A 22,121-nucleotide genomic window follows, 5' to 3' on the forward strand; every position below is an offset into this window, starting at 1 on the left:
CCTGGTTGTCCTTCAGCTGGGGGAAGAGGTGGAGGTGACACTCGCTGTGTAATTGATGACTTCACCTCAGGAAGCGGCAGGGAAAAAACAACCGGTTTAAAATAACCCTAGGATGAAGAGCTGAGACACCAGGAAAGATGTGCATGTTCACCTTCTGCTGAAGGTCCAGCAGGAACGTCCCTGAGGAGGAGCGGCGAGGGCGGCCCGATTTCTTATTTTCATCACAGTTTGGGCTGCAGGAGAAAAATCACAGCGGCCACTTGGGTAAAGAGGCAGACCTTAAACCCGGGCAGGTTACCGATCGTCTCGTCTTCAACGCCTGCTTTTGGAACGCCAAAGAAGACGGAGAACCTGGAGAGCCTCGTCCGTGCGACGCCTTCTCAACGGCGCCCCCAGCTGGTCGACCTACAAAACGGGTCAAAGTTCAGGAGACTGAGTGATTTTAATCCGTTGTTTATTTTACACGATAACATTTTTCCACAAAGCTGCGGCAGTGCTAACCCGGGGACACTGGCCTCCGCAGCCCTCCGCAAAACACACAATCATCTTCAGCATTTAATGTGTCGCAGCCTCGATCAATCCCTTCCAAAAACATCTACCTCCACCTGCCCCCCCCCCCGCAGTAATCTCATATACCCTGATTCAAACAGAAAAAAAAAAAAAGGAGAAACATCTCCGGAGAACCGGCCCTCACCGAGGCCCGCGTGAGGAGGAACCAGCCGCTCGGGGGACGAGGGGTTCGGTCAGATACCTGTCCTGATTGTCAGAACCTCCCCGTACCCCAGGCTTTTTCCTCCAGGGGAACCTGGCCTGGGCTTCCAGGAGATCCCTGCACACCGGGGCTCAGTCCCTCTTAAATAAGTCCAATCACAGCCAGTGAAGGAAGGAGGCCCTGCCCCAAGACCCTTCTGCAAGAAGAACACGGACAACAAACAACAAACTAAGACGTGCCAGCAGAGACCCAGATGGACCTCTTTTTCATTTGGTCTCTTTCTTCAAATACCAACTGCAGAAGGTTCTTTCTGATACCAGAAGATCCTGGGGGAATTTGTGATCAGAAAGAATACGACCCCACCCACACCCACAGGTCTAAGTGTTCAGGTCTTGATACAGGATGTTCCATAGGACCAATGATGGGATGTGGAACTTCTGGGAACGACGATAAGGACCTGCATTTGGGGGGGCGACCTGCTGAGACATCCTCAGAGCGGAGGAGAACCTGGTCTTGGGATAATGAACCCCCGAGACGTTCTCATCCGCGTCTGAAGGTCTCGTTGTCACTTCATGATGTGTCTCTAACCCTTTCCCACAGAACATCTCATCCCTCCCGGAGAAGAACCAGCATGACGAGACGTTCCTACTTTTGTCACCGCCGCCGCAACAACTAGCCCCCTCCCCAATAGCAGCATCTTCAACCTGGTCCACCCCTTCTCCTCCCCTCAGGCGACACCCAATCTCACGGTAGCAGGTCAAACAAGGAGCGGGGGTGGATCCGCGACGCAGAACCGAAAAAGTGCCAAATAGACTTGAAGGTGAAACCCTAAGGTAGGCGGAGGTGAGCCGGTGCTGCCAATCACATTCCACGAAACAAAGCTAAGCCAGCTGGGGATCACGGAGACGGCGGCTGGCGTTCCCCGATTCCTCGGAGGGGATTGAAGCTCCCCCGGGAGTGTGTGATGTTGGGTGACCCCCACCCCCCCGCTCAGAAGGAGAAGTCGAGGAACGAGGCTGAAACACCAGACACCAGTCGCTTGGAGACATCTTTTCAAGTCACAGGGGGGGGAAGAAAAAAAAAAAAAAAAAAAAAAAAAGTAGAAGAACCGAACCGCGCGAATTCAACAGCAACATCAATCACGACTTGGAGAACACAGAACTGGAAGAAAGAAAGGTTTCAAACACCCTACTGGACATTTTCAAGTGATGTTCTGGAACATCTACGCCCCGCGAGGCCTCCTCCGCCGCCGAGCCCTCAGAGGCGGACTGTATTGATCCGCAGCGGCTGCACGTTCTTGCCGTTGGCATGGCTTTGGCCCGGGCTGAAGTAGGGGAAGACCTTCGGGGGGAACTTCTCCCGGTAGGTGTAGAGCCAGGACATGTCGTCGGCGTTGTAGAAGATGAGCAGGCCCTTGGGGTAGTCCAGAAACACCCCCACCTTCTCCAGCTTGCTCTTGACGTTGAGGCGGGTCCAGGGCTCGGTGCAGGCGCTGTACTGGTTCCCGTCGTGCATGACGATGCAGTAGAACCCACGGCTGGGCTGGATCTGGATGCTGCCCTTGCGGCTCACCGTCTCGTTGGCCACGCCGATCATCCACTGGGTCTTCTCCGACACCATCACCTCCCAGTAGTGCACGCCGCAGGCGAAGCCCTCGGCGCCCAGGACCGACACCTCCACGTCGAAGCGGCGGGGGGAGTCCTGGAGCGGCTGCGGGTGGAGGTTCCCGTAGGCCACGATGGTGCAGTCGTCCGAGAGGATCAGTCTTTGGTGGGCGGTGATGGGGTCCAGGGTCAGAGCGGCAGGAACTGGCGGAAACAAGAAGACAAGTCAGAGTGAGAAGCAACCTCGAGGCTCGAGTTCACCGCCGGGTTTGAGGGGGACAGTTCGGGTCGTGGATGTGAAGGTCCATGATGGAAAGATGGTGAGCAGTGGCTTTCCTTCACTCTGCTGTGAGGACCTCCAGGACTTGTTTTCTGCAAGGTTTCCTATTTCCTATCTTCTTCATGCGTACGTGTGCACAGTTTGGTCAAAATCATCATTTTGGATGGGTAGGTCATCCAAAAAGAGAAGGTTCCTCTCTGGTTCTCCAGTGTGTCAAATCTCTTATTCCATCCATTCATTCTAAGGGCGTTGGAGAGGGTGGGGCAGGAGCCAATCACAGCTGCTGCTGGTGAGGGAGGCGGGATTTAACCTGGACAGGCCAGCTGTCAATCACACGGTCTCCTAAATAGACATCCGGCTGTTCACCCTCTCATTCACTTCTAAGGACAAGTTCAATGGACCGGCTGCTTGCTTTCAGACTGGGGGAGGAAGACGGAGAACCTGGGGAGAACCCAGGCAGGAGAACCTGGAGCTGGCTTTCAGACAACTGTCATTCATGGATAAAAAAAAAGCGGGGCGTGCTGCTTCTCATTCCCACTGCACTTCAGCAAGGACGTTTTTTTCTAGATTTTCGGACCTCCACCTGCTGTTCTGAACCGCCCTCAGAGCTGAGGAACCGTCAATATGATAGCAACGTGTCCGGCAGCTGGGACGTGCTCCTGCCTGGTCTCCTCAGTCATCTCCTCCACAAATAAACCAATAAAAACCAGGGACCGGACAGAAAACAGATCTGTGTGTTTGATGATGTCTATCTGCAGCGTTCTTCAGGGTGAAGTGAACCCTCATGTCCCACCTGGAGAGACGTCCTGGAACAGAGACTTCCATATGGTGTACTGCAGGGGCCCCATGTACTTGGACGTGGGGAAGTCCTCGTACGTTAGGTTGGTCTCGTGGATCTTCCCCTTGATCCTGAGACAGAAGAGACGTCAAGTAAACACAAGCCTGAAGTCACCTCATTTCTTTGATGCCCCACCATCCAAAAGCCCCCCGCTCCGCCCCGCTCCGAACACGCCAGATTCACATGAGTCACGGAAAAACTGGAAATAAACCCATACTGTTCTTCAGAAGCCGCTGGCGGTGGTGACGCCAGACCTTCTCACTGATACCATCACCATCTCTGGATGACTTAGAGATGACTGTACCACAGGCGGGGGCTGGGGGGGTTCGGGCCTCATTTAATGCCTTTGTTCACTCCTACGTGCGGTCCGGAGGCCGGATATCGATGTCAACGTCTGACATTTCCACCCCCAGCCGTCCGGAGGCGTGGGGTCGGCGTGGTCCTATGAAGGAGCAGCCGCTCAGGAGACCTTCGCTGACCCTAGGATCAGTATGAAAGCACCGGCTGTTTCTGCTCAACGCTGAGAAAATGGACCTCAATCTCCTTGGTATGAGGACGGGACCGCAATGGACCTTCTCTGATATGACATTCTTGAAAGTTCTGAGAAGAGTCCAGCTAAAGTTTGGTTCCAGGAAGTAGCCTCCTGCGGGGGAACCTTCTAGCTTAGCATCTCACGCGCACTGAGAAACCACGGTAGGGGCCATTGTGAAAATAGTATCTATAACACTTACTTTAGCTCCACAGTCAAAAACCACCGAAGAGGAGGGAGAGGACATGGACACCATGGAGGAGAGGTGCCACAGCCTTCATGGACGATCAGACTACCATGGACTACCTTCTTCTGTCCATTTTGTCCCAAGAAGACATATGACCAGTGACCACCATAGCTTTTAAAAATGGCAAGTATCTCCTAATGGGCGTGTCTCATGTGCTCCACCAATCACCAAGCACCTGAGTTCCTATGGAATGGTAGGATGGTTCTAGGGGCTGAGATCCATGATTCCTGGTTCCACAAGCACACAGAAAAAGCCTCATTCCTGAGAAGCTTCTAGGAGCTGCAGAAGGTTCCTGCAGTGAGAAAGGAGCTGAAGACCTCAAGATAGCATCAAAACGGACACCACCTTGTCATCCACCGTGAACACATGACCTGGAGATGCTGCTGATGAAAGGTATCAGCAGGCTTCCCTCACCAGCTCGTGATTCGGGTGTGAGATGTTAAAGAACTTGCAGAACAAAAAAAGATAATCAAAGGAATCGTGCGGTAGGGTTGGACATTTGGCTCAGCCAGAAGAAAGTAATGGACCTCTCTGGATGGTGTGGAGAACAAAATCCAAAAAACCTCTGTGGGCTGAAACAGGTGGACTTCCTGCAAAGCTCTAGATCTGTAGGGTTATTGGGTTACTTCCGTTCTTCACACACAAACACACACACAATGCTGGCCAGGCTCTGCAGCACCTGGACTTGAGCGGAGAGGACCGGGCAGGGCATCAGCTCCTGCGCGCTCCTCACTCAGCCTCAAACGTCCGGGAGATATTAAACCGCTAAATTAAATCACCCTTGGCTGCCCCTCGCAGATTAAACACCGCCCAGTTATTCCGGGCCAGGAGCACCATCTGCACAGGGATTAGCCCAAGTTGCGGCACAAATGCGAACTCCCACGCAGGCCGACGTGCACTCAGAAGCCCCGGGCGGGAAACGCAAGTATCTCCGTCCGGATCCGAATGCGGTGTGCGGCACCTCTCCGATGTGACGGCCACGCCCTCCAGGAAGTCGTGGCGTCCCGTCTCATTGAGGCGCTCCTGCAGGATCTGGATGCCCTCTTTGACGTCACGGAGCTGCTGGCTGTAGCGCTGGATCTTGTGCTCGATGTCGGCCAGCTTGCGCGCCGTGTCCATTTCCAGCTCCTCCAGCATGCTCTTCTGGCGCTCGCGCAGGAAACGGTGGAGGCGCTCGAAGGCGTCGCCGATGGTCGCCCGCAGACTTTTAGCGGAGGACTAGAGAAAAAAAAAAAAAAAAAAAAAAAAAGAGAGAAACACACACAAGATGGACGGGTGTGAGGAAGTCTGGATGGATACGTTAAGATCCACGCTGAATGGAGGCAGCCTTGGAGGACGCAGAGATGAAGATGTTGGAGGTTCCTCATTGGGAGGAAGGAAGACAGACAGGATCAAGAAGGAGTCACTCAGAGGGACGGCACATGTTCTGGAGATAGAGTCATACTGAGATGATTTGGACATGGACAAGAGGAGGGATGGAGAAGACCTGGGTAGGAGGATGCTGAGGTTGGAGCTGCCAAGGAGGAGGACTGGAGGAAGACCAAAGAGGAGGTTTATGGATGGACAGAAAGAGGACAATACGTTAGGCGGTGTGAGAGAAGAGGGTGAGATGGAGGAAGGTGATCGGCCGTGAAGACCCCTGACAGGAGCAGGCAAAAGAAAAAAGAAGAGGAAGAAGAACATCATCCACGCATCGATCAGGCTCCGATCCGGAATGCCACAACTGCACCTTCACCGCCTCCACCTTCACCGCTCTCTTCATCACCACCTCCAGAGGACCACCGGGAGCCCAGGCGAGGGGCTCCGGTTTGAAGCATTACACCCACACTCGCGCCAGCGGGCCTTTTGGCCGCGAGCCCGAGAAGAAGAGGCTGCTGCGGAAACTGCAGGATGACCAGAGGGAGGCGGAGGACGACGGACTGTGCGGGAAAGCGGCTGATGACAGGGCCATTAGAGAAGGAGAGCAGGGCGGCCGGCTGAAGAATCAGATTTTATTCCCTGGACAGATGTATAGGAGATGAACACATCATCTGAGTGCTCGCTGCAGAAACGGCGAAAAGGCCGAACGAAAGCTGAAGGAGCATGGAGATCTGGCCTTCGGTCAGACTTCTGTTTTGAGGAGTCCTCCAATTCCGAACTTCACACTCCCAAATGGACGGTTGTGAGAAAATGCGTGCAGAGAGGAACCGGGACAGAGTATTGATAGGGGCGGTTGTGATGCTAGCGCCTGCAAAGTGCATCTTAAGCTCCGCACTCAACAAAACAACTTGAGGTGGAAGCTGCCACCATCTTCATGGGATAGTAACCATGGACTATCAGATGGTTGAGGCGTTTTATCTTCTCCCTGCACTGAAGAACCTCGTTAGCCGTTAGCTGTCCTGAACGAGGCCAATTTAATAAATGTTATTGCCGTACCGGAGTCAAGGTTACTTCCTTTCTGATTAAACGGCCGGTGATTTATGGGTTGGTCCGGGAGGGGAAGCCCTGGAGACAAGGAGGTCCCAATCCGCTGCTTCTCTTCCTTCCGTTGCGGCTGGAGGAGGCTGTGAAGGCCATGGAGAGTGGCATCGTTCCGACGACCTGGTGTCGATGATCCCGCAAGCTCAGCGCCATAAATCCAGACCATGGATTTTTAATGAGTCCTGGTTGGGAGTGAGAGATCCTCTTCTCTCTCTCCTTCTATCACAGAGCCTGGTGATGGAGAGGTTCTCAGAGAGCAGCAGAAACCAGAGGGCCACGGAACACCTCCCATGCTAGGGCCTGGAAAGGTGGGGCTCACCACAGGTGGACCATCACTGGGCTGCATGTTGAGACACAGCATTCACACATCTGGACAGTTTGTTGTCTCGAACCTTCTGCATGTGTTTGCACTGTGGGAAGAACCTGGAGGAACCTCATGCAGACACGGGAGCCACTTGTCAAGGAAAATATGATGTTCTCAAGGAGCCCTGGTGCATGCGGAGAACCCTGGGGGAACGACAGGGGAATGTCCTGAAGGCAAAAAGAAGCCAGGCCATGCGAACTGCTGTGCTTCCTCCTCAACTTCAGTCTCAACCTAGAACATGAAAAAGGCCGCTGGCAGCCTGAAACGTAGAAGATGAAGAGGAGACCCCTGTAGACACATTGCTGCTGCATATTCAGACAGGCCGGTGCATGCAAATGAGACACCGGTCTCATTTTTATGGCCTTGTTATGTCACCCGAGTAGACGTTCGAAAAGGAAGCCCCAGCGTAGAAGAAAGCCGGAGGAAGCCCCCGCGGCTTCGGCGAGACGTCCCGCCGGTTCCGGCATCGGGCATTACCTTGGTCTCGGTCAGCTGCCTCTGGAGAAGCTGCAGGGCTTCGGTGTGTCCCTTCTCGCTGTCCTGCAGGGAGGCCAGCTGCTCCTTCATCTCCCTCTGAAACACAGGTTGAGCAAACCAGGTTCAGGGCAGGTCCTCCATGAGACCCAACGTCTCGCAACAGGAGAACCTGTCTGAGAGGCTGGATCCTGGCGGAGGTGGAGAGAAATTGAAAACCGGGTCTCAGACATGCTGGGAGAACCTGACACTTCCAAGCAAACTGTGAGTGTGTGTGTGTGTGTGTGTGTGGGTAGAAGGAGGAGGTCCGGCAGGAACATCTTGCATCTCCATACAGATTCACAACAGAATCCGCCCTGGAGCCCATCTCAGATAGCTACTGCCGAGGTTCTGGGAGCCTCTTAAGGTCCCACACCAGGTTTCCTTAGCAGCTAAGTAATAAACATAATATAATAATAACAGAGCCGATCACCATCTGGCCTTGTTGATGTCTAGAATGGAAGTGAAGTGTGCTTTCAATTACCAGGACAAAAATAATAGGCTGGATTTAAGGCTCTGACTCCAGCTTTAATAGGACACCTTCCAAGGGTTTCATTCACACACACACACACACACACAGACACACACTTAAACCGCAACCGTGGCTGTGAGAAAATTCATTCCCATTAGGATTGGTGTGTTTTGAGGCGAGGGACAGAAACTCAGCCCTCATTCTGTGCAGAAATCAATTATGATGTCCAGCTGGGAGATAATGAGGCCGCGCCTGTCGAGGGGGGAGTGGGAGGGGTGCAATCGAATTAGCTGTAACTCGTTTTAGGATGAAGTTCACTTCAGAGGTTTTAGTGTGGTCTACACTGGAGAACAGCACCGACTCGGGGCAGTTCTTTTCAAAGCGTCTGCTGGTTGTCTAAGGAGCTGTGGATGGAGCCTCCGGTCACCGTCTGCGGGAGCTGAGCGGGAGCTTTCCTCCGGAGAAATATTAAAAAAAAAAAAAAAAAAAAAAAAGCAAATGACTGGACTTGATTTATGAAGCTACGACCAGACCATGTCAACACCGCAGTCTCATTAAACATATCATTTCCTCCAAGCGCTGCCAAAGGACCAAAGATTCGTCCCGACCGATATGAAGAGATGGAAACCAAACGTGGAGGCACGACTATCAGTCTACCTGAAAATTTCAGACCACCAGAACAAAGTTCTTGGAATAGAAAGAGGAGACTGAGCAGGTTCACAGGAGGCTTGGTCTGGTTTTCTAACCCATGCAAGGGTGAATTTCAAACAGGGGAGGGTCCTCATCTTCACCACTGCTGGGAGTTCTTCATATCAGAGGGATATTGTGAGTGGATAGAAATCAAACCTCACACTATCTTTGAACACCGGCAGGTTCAGTTCAAAGTCTGCCATTTAGATCGTTTGGAAGAAAAAAAAGGCGATGTTTTCTCCTCTTGCACTTCCTGGGCAGGGGCTGAGCTGCAGAGCACCACTCCCTGAGAAGTACTCTGATTACCTCTGCTGCAGTGGAGGAAGTGGGACAGAGTTTGGCATGAAGCTGACCCATGGAGGACGGTGCACGGGATGTGGCCGGATGGACCGGTATACCTTCCTGGTGCAGTTGTACACCATCCCCGCTCAGAGATCCAGGTCTCTGTGGATGCAAACATTGTCCCTGCTGCCATTCTCCTCGAAATAAGAAAAATGTGACAAAAGCAAAGGCAACCTGGAGGCCAGTCGTCTCCCTCCTGCCTTTCGCCAAAGCTGCAGTGAAGATCCTGCAGGCGCAGCAGGACGCAAATAAAGCCAGCGTGGATGTGCTACAAAAAAAAAACAACCTCTCCCCCACACCAGAAACCTGTGGACTGATTTATCCATCTGGTCTAAAAAGGCTCCTCCAGTGGAAGAGGACAAATAAAAAGCTTTTTAATATGAGCACGTAACAGGAAATCCTTGACCTCTGCTGTTTGCTGCTGAATTAAAAACCGGTGTAAATGTGGGCTGTTAAACATCAGGCCTTCATCTCAAGGGCAGAGACGCAGGAAAACAATGTTTGCTGCGGGGAGGAGGGGGTGAGGGGGCAGGACTCTCCGGGATAATGATAGGAGTGCGGCAAGATGAGCGAGCTCTCCGCCTCGCCGCTACGTGCACGTCTGCGGCAGGTCAAACACAGTGCCCACACACACACACACACACACACACATCACTATCCCTGACTTTTCTACTGCACGTTCTTGCAGCGGCAGGTCTGGAGGAGGGCAGCGGGGAACGGCGCTGATCTCAAAGGAGATCCGAGCATGTCGCCCCGGTCCTGCCGAGCATCACTGAGATGAATCCATTCAGGCAGCAGGAGTGAAATAAAATAAAATAAAAATCCACCTTGAAATCCCCTTCAGGCATTTCAAGGCCTCACACTTTCTCTATAATGTGCAATTATATAATCCTCTTTAATCTTCCTGCGAGCAAAAAATGTCCTGCAGATGGAGATTTGGAGGGGGGGATTGCACGCCTGGGTAAAAAAAAAAAAAGTTTCCTACAACACACACACACACACACACACGAGCGCAGTTGTGTAGCGTCTATTAATAACATCGCACAAGGAATGAGATGTGATCTGAGGAGGGAGTGTGTGACCGACCGCCAACGCTGACAAAACAAAAAGAGAGGAGCTACCAGAAGATGACTGGCACGGTGTGTGTGTGTGTATGTGTGTGTCTATGGCGCTCACCTGTCCATTGCATCAGACAGACACACTCCGACATGACATTTCCCCAGGTGATAAAGACTCGGGGGTGGGTCAGGAGCCTCACTTTCAAATGAATGCAACCACAACATTTTACATATTTCTACATCTTCTTTTCCTTTCAGGGTCTCCAGACAATCCACCTCCTCCATCAAACCCTATTCTCGGTGTCGTCTTCTCTCACACCAACCGACATGTCCTCTTCCTTTGTTCCAGGACCGCACACACCAGAAGACATATGGATCGGAAATTAAGAAAAAGTCCCAACTAGCTTAACTCCTATTCAATAATGCTTCAGGGAGAACATTCAAAAGGTCAGCTGGTGTGTTTTGGGCCTCTGGTGCCAGAGCCTCATCTGCTAGCCGAGCCAAAACAGGCTCGGGGATTATACTTCCTGTTTGGTCTGGGATCGCCGATGGCTTCTCCAGAGGGACGGAGAGTGTGTGTGTGTTTGTGTGTGTGTATGGAAAACAACTGAACACAAGAACATTATTAGCCTTGGACGCTCAGCTCTGATGAAAGGACAAAAACAACAGGCAGCATCTCGCCATGAATTATAGATGTCCTGCAGGATGCTTGACTTCCTTCTACAAACAAATGAGAAGATCCGCCGCCAGTTTCGGCATGGAGGGAAACAAACTATGGACGAAAGCTCATCTCTCAAGAAGATGAAGAGACGTGCACGAGCAAAGCCTTGTGGTCCTCGGTCAGCCCAGGACCTCCGCGGGCCCGGCTAGTAGATGAAGGGGCCGGGTTTGAAATGTGCAGGCAGTGAGCTGACACCCGCGTACTGGCAGATGGCTCCTTCAAGGCTAATTAGAAGACGCACGTGAAAGTGCAAGACTGAAAAGGCGGCGTTGGTCCAGGTGCCTGAGGGTATGGGTAAGCAGTAAATCCAAAGTACACAGCAGATCATGCATCCGAAGGTGGGCAAATATTAGCTGCTGCTTCATCATTCATTTTGACATTTTCCACTTCTTTTCGAACAATCTGGGGCACGAAGGCTGGAACCCGGGGCACCGGTACACTGTGATTCCCCTCTTCTCCACCACCAGGTGTTTCTTCACCTCTGGAGCGTTTTTCTCCTGCGCAACGGACGATCTCCACGTTTCACGCAGGACGAAGGATGGTTGATGTTCTATGGCAAACATTAGCACCAGAGCAGAAGGAGCCCTGAGGCGCCTGGCTCTGTGAGAGCCAAGACCTTGAACCAAAGCATCGACCCCTGGCAGAGAAGATAAGGTTCTTTGGGGACAGAATTAAAAAGAAATAAATAAAACGCTGCCTCCGAGTGTGTGTTTGTTCCAAGATGTCAACTGGAGCTAAAGCTACGCCTTAAATCCTCCAACATCAGCAGCGCCTCTCCCGAGGGGGGGAGCAGCTGGGCTCCAGTCTGCAGAACATCACCCGAGAAAACAGGTGGACCTCCTTTGGACCTCCTCTAGGTCCAAACTGTTTTTTTTTTGGCTCCTATATCAATTTAAATCTCCCCATTACAATGAATTAAAGCACTATGAATCCGTTCCAGACCCCCGGATTTGTTACCTTTTTAAATAAGAAAAATGTACTTTATAAATAATAAATATTTTTTGAAAAATGATATCAGTTCATAAGAGAGAATTAAGAGAAATAAATTGGTTTTATTAAGTGTATTCACCTTGAAGGTGGGCCGAAGATGGAGGGGATGGGTGGAGGAGGTTTTTTATTTGCCGCTCTATCCTTAACTTACTGGCTCCACACTTGATGCTACGCTAAATGCAACGTGCACACTTTGCTCCACTTTATGTCTAAACTCTATTTATGGACGGAGTGAAGCCGCTCCTCTTTAAAACCATCAAACCGTCCCCGACCGGCTTTGAACGACTCTTCGCCGCCTCGCCTGTCAACGTTCCAGCCGTCCGCTGCACCAAATCCCCATAAATGTCTCCTGCCTTCTCGTAGAGGATGCTCTCCCTCACCGGATCTCACGTGAAACGACTTCTCCATCTCTTCACGGACGAGTCCACGACATGCACACCTCGCTTGTGTTTTTCTATGATTTTCTCAGGGCAAGTTAGTGGCAGCTGTGTCAAACGGTAATCCCGGTCGCTCCTGACTCAAATCTGGGATCACAAAACTAAACATCCACTGAGCCATAGGTCGGATCTCGGGAAAACTCCTAAGTTGATGCACTCGGAAGTCAAGGGTTCGGCGTCCTTGGGTACCGTTGGCGTGGCAACAAGGTTCAACCCGCCCTGGGTTTCGATGGGGTTCATTCTTGCGCTGCAACAGAGCGTCCACATGGAAGCGGCGGGGGACGGGCCAAGTGCTGATGGCGGCAGCTTTCTCCAGGTTCGTGAATGTAGGACACGTCATGTAAATGATGAATGCGAAGAGGCTGCTGCTCAGCCTCCTGCAGCAGGGAAGGGCACGGGCTATGCTAATGTGTTACCCCCGTACCGGAGTAGCGGAGGAAAGACGACACCGCACGTCAGCTCTGATGTCTTCATCCCGGCGGACGGAAGAGCCAGAGAGAAACTGTAAAAGCTTTGGGGTCGAGCTGAAGGAGGCCCTCCTCCCGACGTAACATTCTGACGGCCGGTAAGCTGGATGAGATGCTCCTGCTGGCCCACGGCGGGGGCGGCCAGAACGGCTTCTTCTAAAGATGGCTGTTCTCGCACTCAGCGGGACGGCGGTTTGATTGACAGCTGGCTGAAGAGCTTAAAGACAGATAGGATTTTTTTTTTTCCCCCCTCATTTTATCGCCCGAATAAAATTCGACTGAGCCACCTGCTTTTAAACCCCACTTTGGAAGAGCTGTCAATCAAACTCCCGTCGAGGGCAGGATATTAATCTTTAAAGGGGGTCTGACAGCGGCTCCACGGGGGACTTCCGTGTCGGAACTGGCATTCTTCTAAAAACGGTGGTCCTTTGGGGGGGGTCCGCGGTTCGGATTCACAACGAGAGACACAGCTGCCAATCAAAACACACGCAAATTAAATAACGCCTGGCACGCAACTGGAAAGTGTGATTTCTACAGGTTTCGCTTTGAAAGTAGATTTTTGGCAACTCTCTTTTGTATTTAGCAACATTTATATACACGCTTGAATGTTGTCCAGCTCTCTGTAAACACGACCTGACCGTGACCTTCTGCCGTGTTTTTCCAGATGGGACCAAACACGTGCACGTGCCATCCAAACTAAATGAAATAAATAAATAAATAAATAAAGTGTGGAGAAAGCTTCTTAGGATTAGCAAGACCCCTGGCAGCGGGGACGTGGTGAACACAAACAAACCCGCGAGCCGAGACTGAGGAACGCCCATCACCTCGGGAAGGAGTCGGAGGTGGTTGCTTGAGTTTGTTTGCCTCTGCTTGGCCTTTGTGGCGTGGATGCAGCTGGAAGCCATTCCACAGTGTGTGTGTGTGTGTGTGTGTGTGTGTGTGTGTGTGCGCGCTTCAGCAGCTCCATCTGACCAAATTAAGAGTGTATCTGCTTCTCTTTCACTGCAGCCCCCCTGACGTCAGATGAATACTTGGGGCTGAGGTCACAGCCGCTCGTGTGCGTAAACCGTTCGTTCGGACGGCGTTGGCCGGCCCACGTCGGGTTGAAACCCATGGTGGAGACCAGATGCCTGCAAGGGACTTCATCCGTAAGAACCACTTGGATTGAGGGCGGCACGGTGGCGCAGTGGTTAGCACTCCTGCTTCACAGCACCTGGTTGATTTCCCAAAGGGGGCCTTCATGTTAGGAATTTGAATGTTCTCCCCATGTCTGCATGGGGTTCCTCCCAGTCAAAACCACGCAGAGGGTGCATTGAAGAACATTGCCCAGATTTGTAAAGAGACAGAGAACGTTTGTTTTGTCTCTGAACCCCACCTATCATCTGGTGGCGGCTACCCTGGTGTAGGGTAGGTAGATAACTGGCTTGGACCGAGACATAAACAAACGGGTAAAGGGCAGATGAAGGTCATTACGTATAAGATGTGTATCGTAGCTGATGGTCCAACTAAAGAACCCACCTGATTCAGACTCTCCAGCAGCTCAGCTGTCAAAAGGTTAAATAAAACATCCCCACTCTGGATGCTCCATGGACCAATCAAAGCCATCGATCCAATGCGGCTTAGGTTTCGATGCAAACGTTGCCATCGGGTCTTTCCGTTAAACCATGACAGCTGCATGGATGAGGGGCTTCTGCTGAATCTGCAGGGGCGACTAATTCATTCCCTCTTCTCCAGAAGGACAACAAATCTATACCTTTTTTTGTTGCTCTGCAGTTTCCCCTGAATCCTTTACCACAGTAAATATACTTTTCTCCTCCTGTCACATGGTTCTCCATGGCCTCCTGCCTGGGCTCTCTCCAGGATCACAGTCACGGTGCGAAAAGTCAAAACGGTCCATCAGTGTGAATGGGTGAATGGTTCTGGATGAAGTGACTGACAGTTGACCGGTCCAGTTAAAACTCCGCTTCTGGCCCTGATGTTAACTGGGATTGGTGCAGATCATAAATGGGTCTCCTCCAAAGGAGAACACACACCCCAACAGGCCGCTGACGTTCGGATCTGACGACCGTGCCCCGGTTCTCCGGGCAGCAAGGGTTCATTCGGGGGCACACTTCTAGTTCTGGCAGGGCTTTGGTCAAACCAGTGGACAGACCATAATACCACACCTCAACCCAACCCCCAGATCCTTCTTAAATATCACAAAGGTTGTTTTTGATGCTTGTAAGAGAAGAGGGGAGTGTCTTTCTGCCAGCTCTGGGCCTTCCAACTCCAGCTGAAAAGGGAGAAGAGACACTCCCCTGACAGAAACCCCGATTGTCTCAACGGTCTTTTCGGATGATCTAGCAGTTTTCCCGCTCGAGGAGCGCGGCCTTGTTCTCCAGCTGCAGCGTCTCTGAGCCGCAGCAGATGAGCCCGCCGTCTGCTGTTTACCGCCTTAAAAACAGTAAACAACTGTTCGTGTTCGCCCTGACAGCCCCCCCCCCACGACGACCCATTGGGACACACACACACAGCCGGATGCTCCCTGCTGATTTTCCCGACCCTCAGCGCAGGTGCATTATGGGAGCTCAGGCTGTGGCGGCGAGAAAGCGGAGAAGGCTGAATCTCACAGCAGGTAAACCAGGTGTCTTGGTGGTTTGCAAGCCAACGAGGGCTTCAGCTCAGACTCTCTGAACCCGCTCAAAGTATCGGGATTCAACGGGCTATAGTTGGGCGAACCCCCTCCGCGGTGCCTGGGCCGCAGCTGCAGGGAACGCGCTGAAAAAAAAAAAAAATCACTCTCTCATTTACACTGACGAGGTTTTTAGCAGGTAAACATCCAGGGGCCTCCGGCTCACGGGTCGGATCCGAGCCCCACTGATTACAACCCGGACCGGGGGGCTTCTATCAGTGCCAGGCCTAATTAAATCATTTGCGGTGAAAATCGCCGACAAGGAGATTACACCGGGGGTCCGGGGCCGGCGCCGGGGTGGACCCCGGAGAACAACGGCCCGTAATCTGTTTTAATTCCCGGGCTAATCAAGGAGCGCAGGGCTTGGCGGCTGGAGAATATTAAACGTACGGAGGACTGAAAGGCACAGCGGTGTGAATTATAGATGCCCCGCGGCCATTCGGCGGCCGGGGGAATTTCAACATTTATGGGGTGCCCTCCGCTGACCCATCTTGATCAAATTCTCATCCGGTATTCACCGCGTCGCTCCGCCGGCCCAGGCGGGGGGCCCCCGATGTGCCGCCATTCGCAGCGGTCATTTCTATTTGATGAGATCTTTATAGCTGTGTCGCCGGTGAGCGGCCCGCCTTCCATGCAGAGGGGGTGCGTGGCTCATTAATAAGCTTTGCTCCAAAGCCGAAAGCTCCGAGCACTTCCCCTTTCACTTTGATGGACGTCGGAATTGGGCTGACAGGTCGCTGCTCGTCGAGTGCTCCTGTGACCTGCGGTTTACCTGGCTGGCAGCCACTCTTAAATACCGCATTCAACAACAGTGAATCATGAGTACCAGGCTGATCGGGTGGGAAATTGTGTGACATGTCTGCAGAACAACCTTGGAAGGAAGTGCGGTGCAACACCTCGGCTGCAGAGAGACGCGTACCACACTCTGAGACGGTTACTCTCAGAGTGCTGCATTTATAAGAATCACATTTGAACTCCAACCAGAGCTCATTATGCACAAGACAAGCAGCTCCTATGTGGAAAGCACCGACACACTTACACACTCTTATTTTCTACTCCACCAGAGCCATTCACCCATCATATAGCCAGACATTGCTATGTGGCTCAGTAGCTAGCACAGCCATTCCCCCAAAGTCAAAAGGTTGGCAGTTCACTTCCTTGGGCAAGAAACTGAACCCAGGGTGGTCCAATTAGTGCCTTGCCTGGCAGCTCTGCCGCCATCGCTGGGAGCTGGTGAATGTGCTCCAGGGTAAAGCTCTTCGAAAACACCATAAAGGTGTGGCGATTTAACGTTTGCCTGGATCTCAGCAGGGCTCTGCCTCGCTTTTCAACACACTCAACTCTCAGGGAAGTGATGCAAACATCAACGCCTAAAGCTCATGGTTGGGAGAAGTGGCCGGACGTTGGCCGTGAAGAAACGTGACAGAACCTTCATCATCTCGGGGGATGCCGGGCTGATGAGAACACCGAGTCTGAATGAACACCATCAAAACATCAAGTATCTTCTGCATTATTTTCTTTTAATTCATGATAAAAGAGAAGAATCAAACAAAACTTGGCCGCCCTTCCGTCAGCCTCCTCTCCGGATGCCATTCTGACCAGACAGAAGGTGCCAATTAAAATCCAAGACGGACGACCAACTTTGCCTGCACACAGAGTTCCTCTCTAATCCTTCAATATCAGGCTGCTCTTAAAACTTCATTTAACCCACGGATTTACTGCTCCCTCTGTGTGCGTTTTTTTTTATTTTTTAGTGCATATGGCAAACTTCCAAACAGACATTCTGTATGCGAGTGTGCGTATACACATAACTTTCTAATGCACAACAGATGCAGAGACATCTGATTCCCCATATTTAAGCATCTTAGGCGGACAGTCCACTCCTGTGATGGACATGCCGCTGTTTTTCTGTTAATCTACTGCTAACGACACAAGCAAAGATAACACGCCGCCCGCTAACATCCCACCTCCAGCTTAATAAGGTGCAGAACCAGCCATCCTTTCCGTCAGGGTGGCGGTGGGGGTCGTGTCAGCCTTGCGGTGCTGCAGGAGCGCCGCCCCCTACGCCACAACACCATGCAATATGCGATGTTGGTGCTGTCTTCCACAGCACTAGGATCTGTGGCCTTTTAAGGCTGCACGTACCTGAGAAATGGAGGGGTCTGCCAGAGAATACAGCAGCTGGGGCAGAGAGAGAGAAAGAGAGAGACAGACAGAGAGAGATAAGTGGGGCTGGCGGCGAAAAGGAGAGCCGGCTGAGGCAAGCCACGGGGGAGATGGCAGCTGTGGGTGCCCTTGAAATCGCCTGACTCATTACTGCAGCAGCAGCGCAGCCGTGCATGGTGACGGGGGGACAGCGCTCTGGACCGGGGGGTGTACAAGATGAAAAGCAAAAAGAAATCACAGGGGGAAACACTTCAGAAACCTTTCATGCTGGTTCTTTAGATGAAGTGACAGCGAAGCAGAGGGGAGATGCTTCATGAGGCGTCCTGCTGTTCAGGCCCGAATGACGGGACCAAGTCTGGGTAGCCAGTGTTCCGTAATGGGCATGACTCAACGCCAACGCCACCGTTGAGCGTCTTCGCTCTCCTCGGCCTCTCGGCAGACCTTCCTCAACCGCCTCCCCCTCCCGGACCAGCGGCGGCGTACATGCAGCGACGTGACTGCAGAGACCGCTGAGGCCGCGTCCAGTGTCAGACTTGTCTGCCAAAATTTAGGCTGAAGAGCGGTGACGCCAGCGCAGCGCTGTCCGGCTCTAATGGAGTTTGCGGAGATCGGCTTCGACCGCAGCATCTCCGCGCTGGAAAATCAAGTACAGACGACCACTCGCGGGCCGGCCGAACGTCTGTCGGACGCATCTTCATCACCGTGTGACAGTCGGGAGCTGCACGTGTCACAAGTTTGGCCGCGGGACCATTTACAGAGAGGCGGATCAGCAGAGGGGTAAAGCCCTCCACACGGCAACAAAACTCCATGCCTGAGGTCAGCGGAGGCACGCCAGGCTAAGGAGATTACGCCCCGCCGCGGGCCGAGTAAAGGCCGCCCTCGTCAAAAACACATACGCCGGCCAGTGGGTCACGTATCTCAGGGCTGAGGGAATAGAGTCCGCTTGAGGAAAAACAAAATGTCTCTGCGCCGAAATGTGTGGGAAACGGCGAAGAGTCACGGGTGATGGAGGCGAACGGCAAGACTGCAAACACTAGGCTCACCCAGAAGAACCCTCCCTCACACCAGCGGTCAAAAGAGAAAGTCCCGGTGGGAAAACGACACACACCTGGTCTGAGACGGCCCGACAGCACGCCGCACCCTGGGAGGGTTCTTTGTCACAGAAATGCATCACTTCACTATTCATCTCAACTGAGCGTCGGCGTGAAACCTCAAAAGACCTGTGAGATCTGCAAACCGGGGCGGTCCTTCGGGGGTTAAACAGAGGGAGCAATGAAAACACACACATACACGGTCAGTCCAAACTCTGTTCCTGTTCTTTATCTGGCCGGTCTGCTTCTGAGGAGACGTCATCCACCAGACAAACTCCTCAGTGTTCTGGCCCCCCTTATGAATGATGGGGTGAGATGATGCAACCGGAGGTAAACTTTGCCGGGACAAGTGGTGATTGCCATATGATGCAGCGGGGGGGGGGGTTCCCCGACAACAGAACCACTCCTTACGAAATATTTTGCAACGTGACCGGAGCCATGGACACGGCTCCTGCCCTTTGTGAGAACAAGGAAGGAGACCCCTGACTTAAACAGACCAGTTTGGGAACAAACACCGGTGTCACAGCTAGGAGGAGACCCTGACCTTTAGGACGTCGGCGGCGGCAGGGCCTGGCGTCTTCACTCCGACACTTGTGTTTTCCTTGAGAGGATTGCAGATTACATAATGAAAGCGCCCCGCGCACGGACCTCAAGGTGATCACGCCAAACTCATCACAAGACATGGCTGCTTCCAACCCCCTTCCTCCCTTTGTGCGGATGCTCCCTTTCAGAGTTGTGCATCTGCGAAGCCTCCGAAGCCCCTTGCCAGAATACAAATGGCAGCCCGCCGCCTTGCAGGACTCCGAGTGGAGACACAAGCCGCCGCTGAGAAAAAAAAAAAAAAAGAAGAAAAAAGAAAAAGAGGCATCTTGTCCGGGGCCTAATTACTTCGGCCCCCAAAAATTTCACAGTTGTGACCTTTCTCAGGCTCCCCGCTAAGAGCGGGCCGCGGAAAACGCAGGATGACGGTGGCAACGTGCGCAGCGCGGTTAATAACACTGAGCCGCTGAAACACAGTAAGGCCCCGCTGCCCCGTGTTTACATTCATTATGGAAATTCAATCAGTTCATCCACAGTCGTTTCACGGTCTCCCGTTCCTCGCAAAAACACTAAACCGCTTCTATCCAATTAAAGTATTACCACCCCTTCATCCCCCCACCCCAATTTTTCTCAATTTCCTTTCAAAGTCGGGGATATTAAAACAGACCAAATTAACATTTCATACCATTAGTTGGCGTTTTGTCATGTTCGGATTTACATTAAACACTATAAAAAAAACACCGCCGCCGTCAGCGCTGTGTGGAACGCGCCGTGTCCTCCATGGCAACCGTGCGGCACGTTTTGCCTGGAGATGTGCGGCGTGATGGCGACCCAGGCAGAGGTCACAGAGTTTGCGGGTAGGGATCATCACGGGAGGAGATTTTGAATAATAGAAGTTGGACTGAAGGCCGAGTGTTAGCATGGGACTTTTTAGAGAAGAAGGGAAGGTAAGAGAACCCAGAACGACCTGTAATGGCGTGTGACAGGGTCAGTCACCGCGTGGCCGTTGGCGCACTGACTGCGATCACATCTGCACATCAAAACCTTAAGATCAGAAACTCATGATTTCTCTTTTTTTTTTGAATCCTTGCACGCACAAGAAAATCCCAACACGCCACCTTAGGATAATTTGAAATAAACGCAAGTCTTCCATATGAGATGTGTGAGCAGATACTTTACACAAGCAGGTCACTTACAGTCCTCAGCATAGTGTGCATGTGTGTGTGTGTGTGTGTCAAAACCCACCTGTATCTCCTCGTAGGCCTCGTCGATGGTGGTCACCTGGTGTTGCTCGTGCAGAGCGGGCTCGTCGCAGAAAAAACACACCAGGCTTTTATCGGTGAGGCAGAAGAGCTTGACCTTCTCGTGGTCCTTGCAGGGATAGGAGCTCCGCTGCGCGTTGATGATGGCGTCCAGGGGGAAGGCCGAGTAGCGCTCCACAATGTTGGAGAGCTTGAGGCTCGGCGAGAGCAGGGGGTCGGCGAAGGTGCGGCGGCACTCGGGGCAGTCCCGCGCTCCGTGGGGTTCCTGCCTGCTCCAGTGCTCAGTGATGCACTTCCTGCAGAAATAGTGCTCGCAGCCGAAGCTGACGGGGTCCTGGTAGATGCTGAGGCAGATGGAACAGAGGAGCTCGTCCTTCAGACAGCAAGCCATTTGCAAACACGGGCGCGGAGAGGCATCTATGGAGGCAATGCCGGGCTCAATGTCGAGACCAGAGGTTCACTGCCGCGGCAAGGATGAGGGACATTCTTCGGGACCTTGGATTTTTCTCCTGTCCGGTCCCTGTGAAGACATCGGGACGTCAGTGACTGTAACCAGCATCCATCACTACGGGTCAGAACTCGATCTGAGAGGAGAAGGAACTATGTCAGACAACTTCCGGCGGGAGGACACCTGGCTGCTGGGTAGACCACCCTGGCTGCTGCGGAAACCAGAGGTGGCGGATTTGTTTTGTTTTTTTAACCTTTCTGGTTCAAGAACGCGGAACCAAACGCCCATTCACGTCTCCCTGCTCCGGGACTGAGAATCCTCCGGAGAGTAGGTCGCTTTGGATCAAATCCGCTTCGCCCTAGTTTCTCTCCCGCTTGGTCGCGGAGGGTCTTTAACTTCAGCCGCTAACAGGCTGCACCGACCAACAGGCGAACACCTGCAGCGGCTTTATCCCCACCCTCCCCCTCCTCCTCCTCCTCCTTCTCTACCTCCAGCTCTTCCTCCTTTCCCGGACCAGCTTCCGTCTCCAGGACACTTCCAGCGGCTCGGACTCAGCCGTCCCGACCGGGTCCGACGCACCGGACGCGTCGGAGAGGGTGTGAACCGGCGCGCCTCGCAAGCTAGCTAAGACGGGTAAACATTCCCCCGGACCGCACCGGCGACCAACCGCGGCGGAGGGGAGAGGAGGGGGGCGAGAGGGGACACACACAGAGGGGGGGAACAGTTATTTAAAAAGACAACATGAGAAACCGGGACTAAGTACGGACCGGACACGGAAAGCGGCGGTATCGCGACGTGACATTTAGCGGCGTATGGGAGGAAGAGTGTCCCGGCGGAGGGAGCGGAGACCGGACTCACCCGTCAGCCTGTGGCGGCGCGAGTCTCCTCGGGAAGGAGATCAACACACAGCGGCAACAGGCCAAACCAACCGGGCTGAACGACGGGGGGAGAACCGGGGGGGTCGCCCGGGTAGATAAAGCAGCGGGATAAAACACCTCATCGCTCAGTATTAAAAGTGTTTATCGCTGTGTAACAAGAGGCGATTTATGTGGTTTTTGTGTTTTAGTTTATGAGTGCTACTCGTCAGAATGAAATTGTAAGTATCCGCCACCCCCGTGAGAATGGAATGGTCTGGATTTCCTCTCCCACGATCCTCCCGGTCGTCTCCCGGTGGCTCGTCAGCCGGGCCCGCAACCGTCAACCCGGAACCGAGCGAACA

The 22,121-nt window shown here is 52.8% G+C and overlaps 1 protein-coding gene across 6 annotated transcripts; it reads right to left on the reverse strand.

Moving 5' to 3' along the window:
• Positions 1-437: 437 nt before the first annotated feature.
• On the reverse strand, positions 438-21,785 carry trim62.1 (tripartite motif containing 62, tandem duplicate 1). 6 transcript variants are annotated; one of them, XM_086149605.1, is made up of 7 exons: positions 21,761-21,783; positions 20,438-20,974; positions 17,541-17,576; positions 7,512-7,607; positions 5,172-5,428; positions 3,390-3,505; positions 438-2,520 (listed from the first exon to the last, which is right to left on the reverse strand). In XM_086149605.1, exons 2-7 carry the CDS (start codon positions 20,843-20,845, stop codon positions 1,970-1,972), a joined length of 1,464 nt encoding a protein of 487 aa, XP_086005731.1. In that variant the 5' UTR covers positions 20,846-20,974; positions 21,761-21,783; the 3' UTR covers positions 438-1,969. The 6 variants fall into 6 exon arrangements, with proteins under 6 accessions (XP_086005731.1, XP_086005730.1, XP_086005733.1 ...); XM_086149604.1 differs by having other exon boundaries at positions 20,438-21,038; positions 21,761-21,781; XM_086149607.1 differs by lacking the exon at positions 21,761-21,783 and adding an exon at positions 21,670-21,691.
• Between the last annotated feature and the right edge of the window lie 336 nt (positions 21,786-22,121).

The sequence above is a fragment of the Fistularia commersonii genome, chromosome 7 (genome assembly GCF_037954325.1).
Source record: "Fistularia commersonii isolate RoL2024-O1a breed Wild chromosome 7, RoL_Fcom_v1.0, whole genome shotgun sequence".
Classification (NCBI taxonomy): Eukaryota; Metazoa; Chordata; class Actinopteri; order Syngnathiformes; family Fistulariidae; genus Fistularia; species Fistularia commersonii.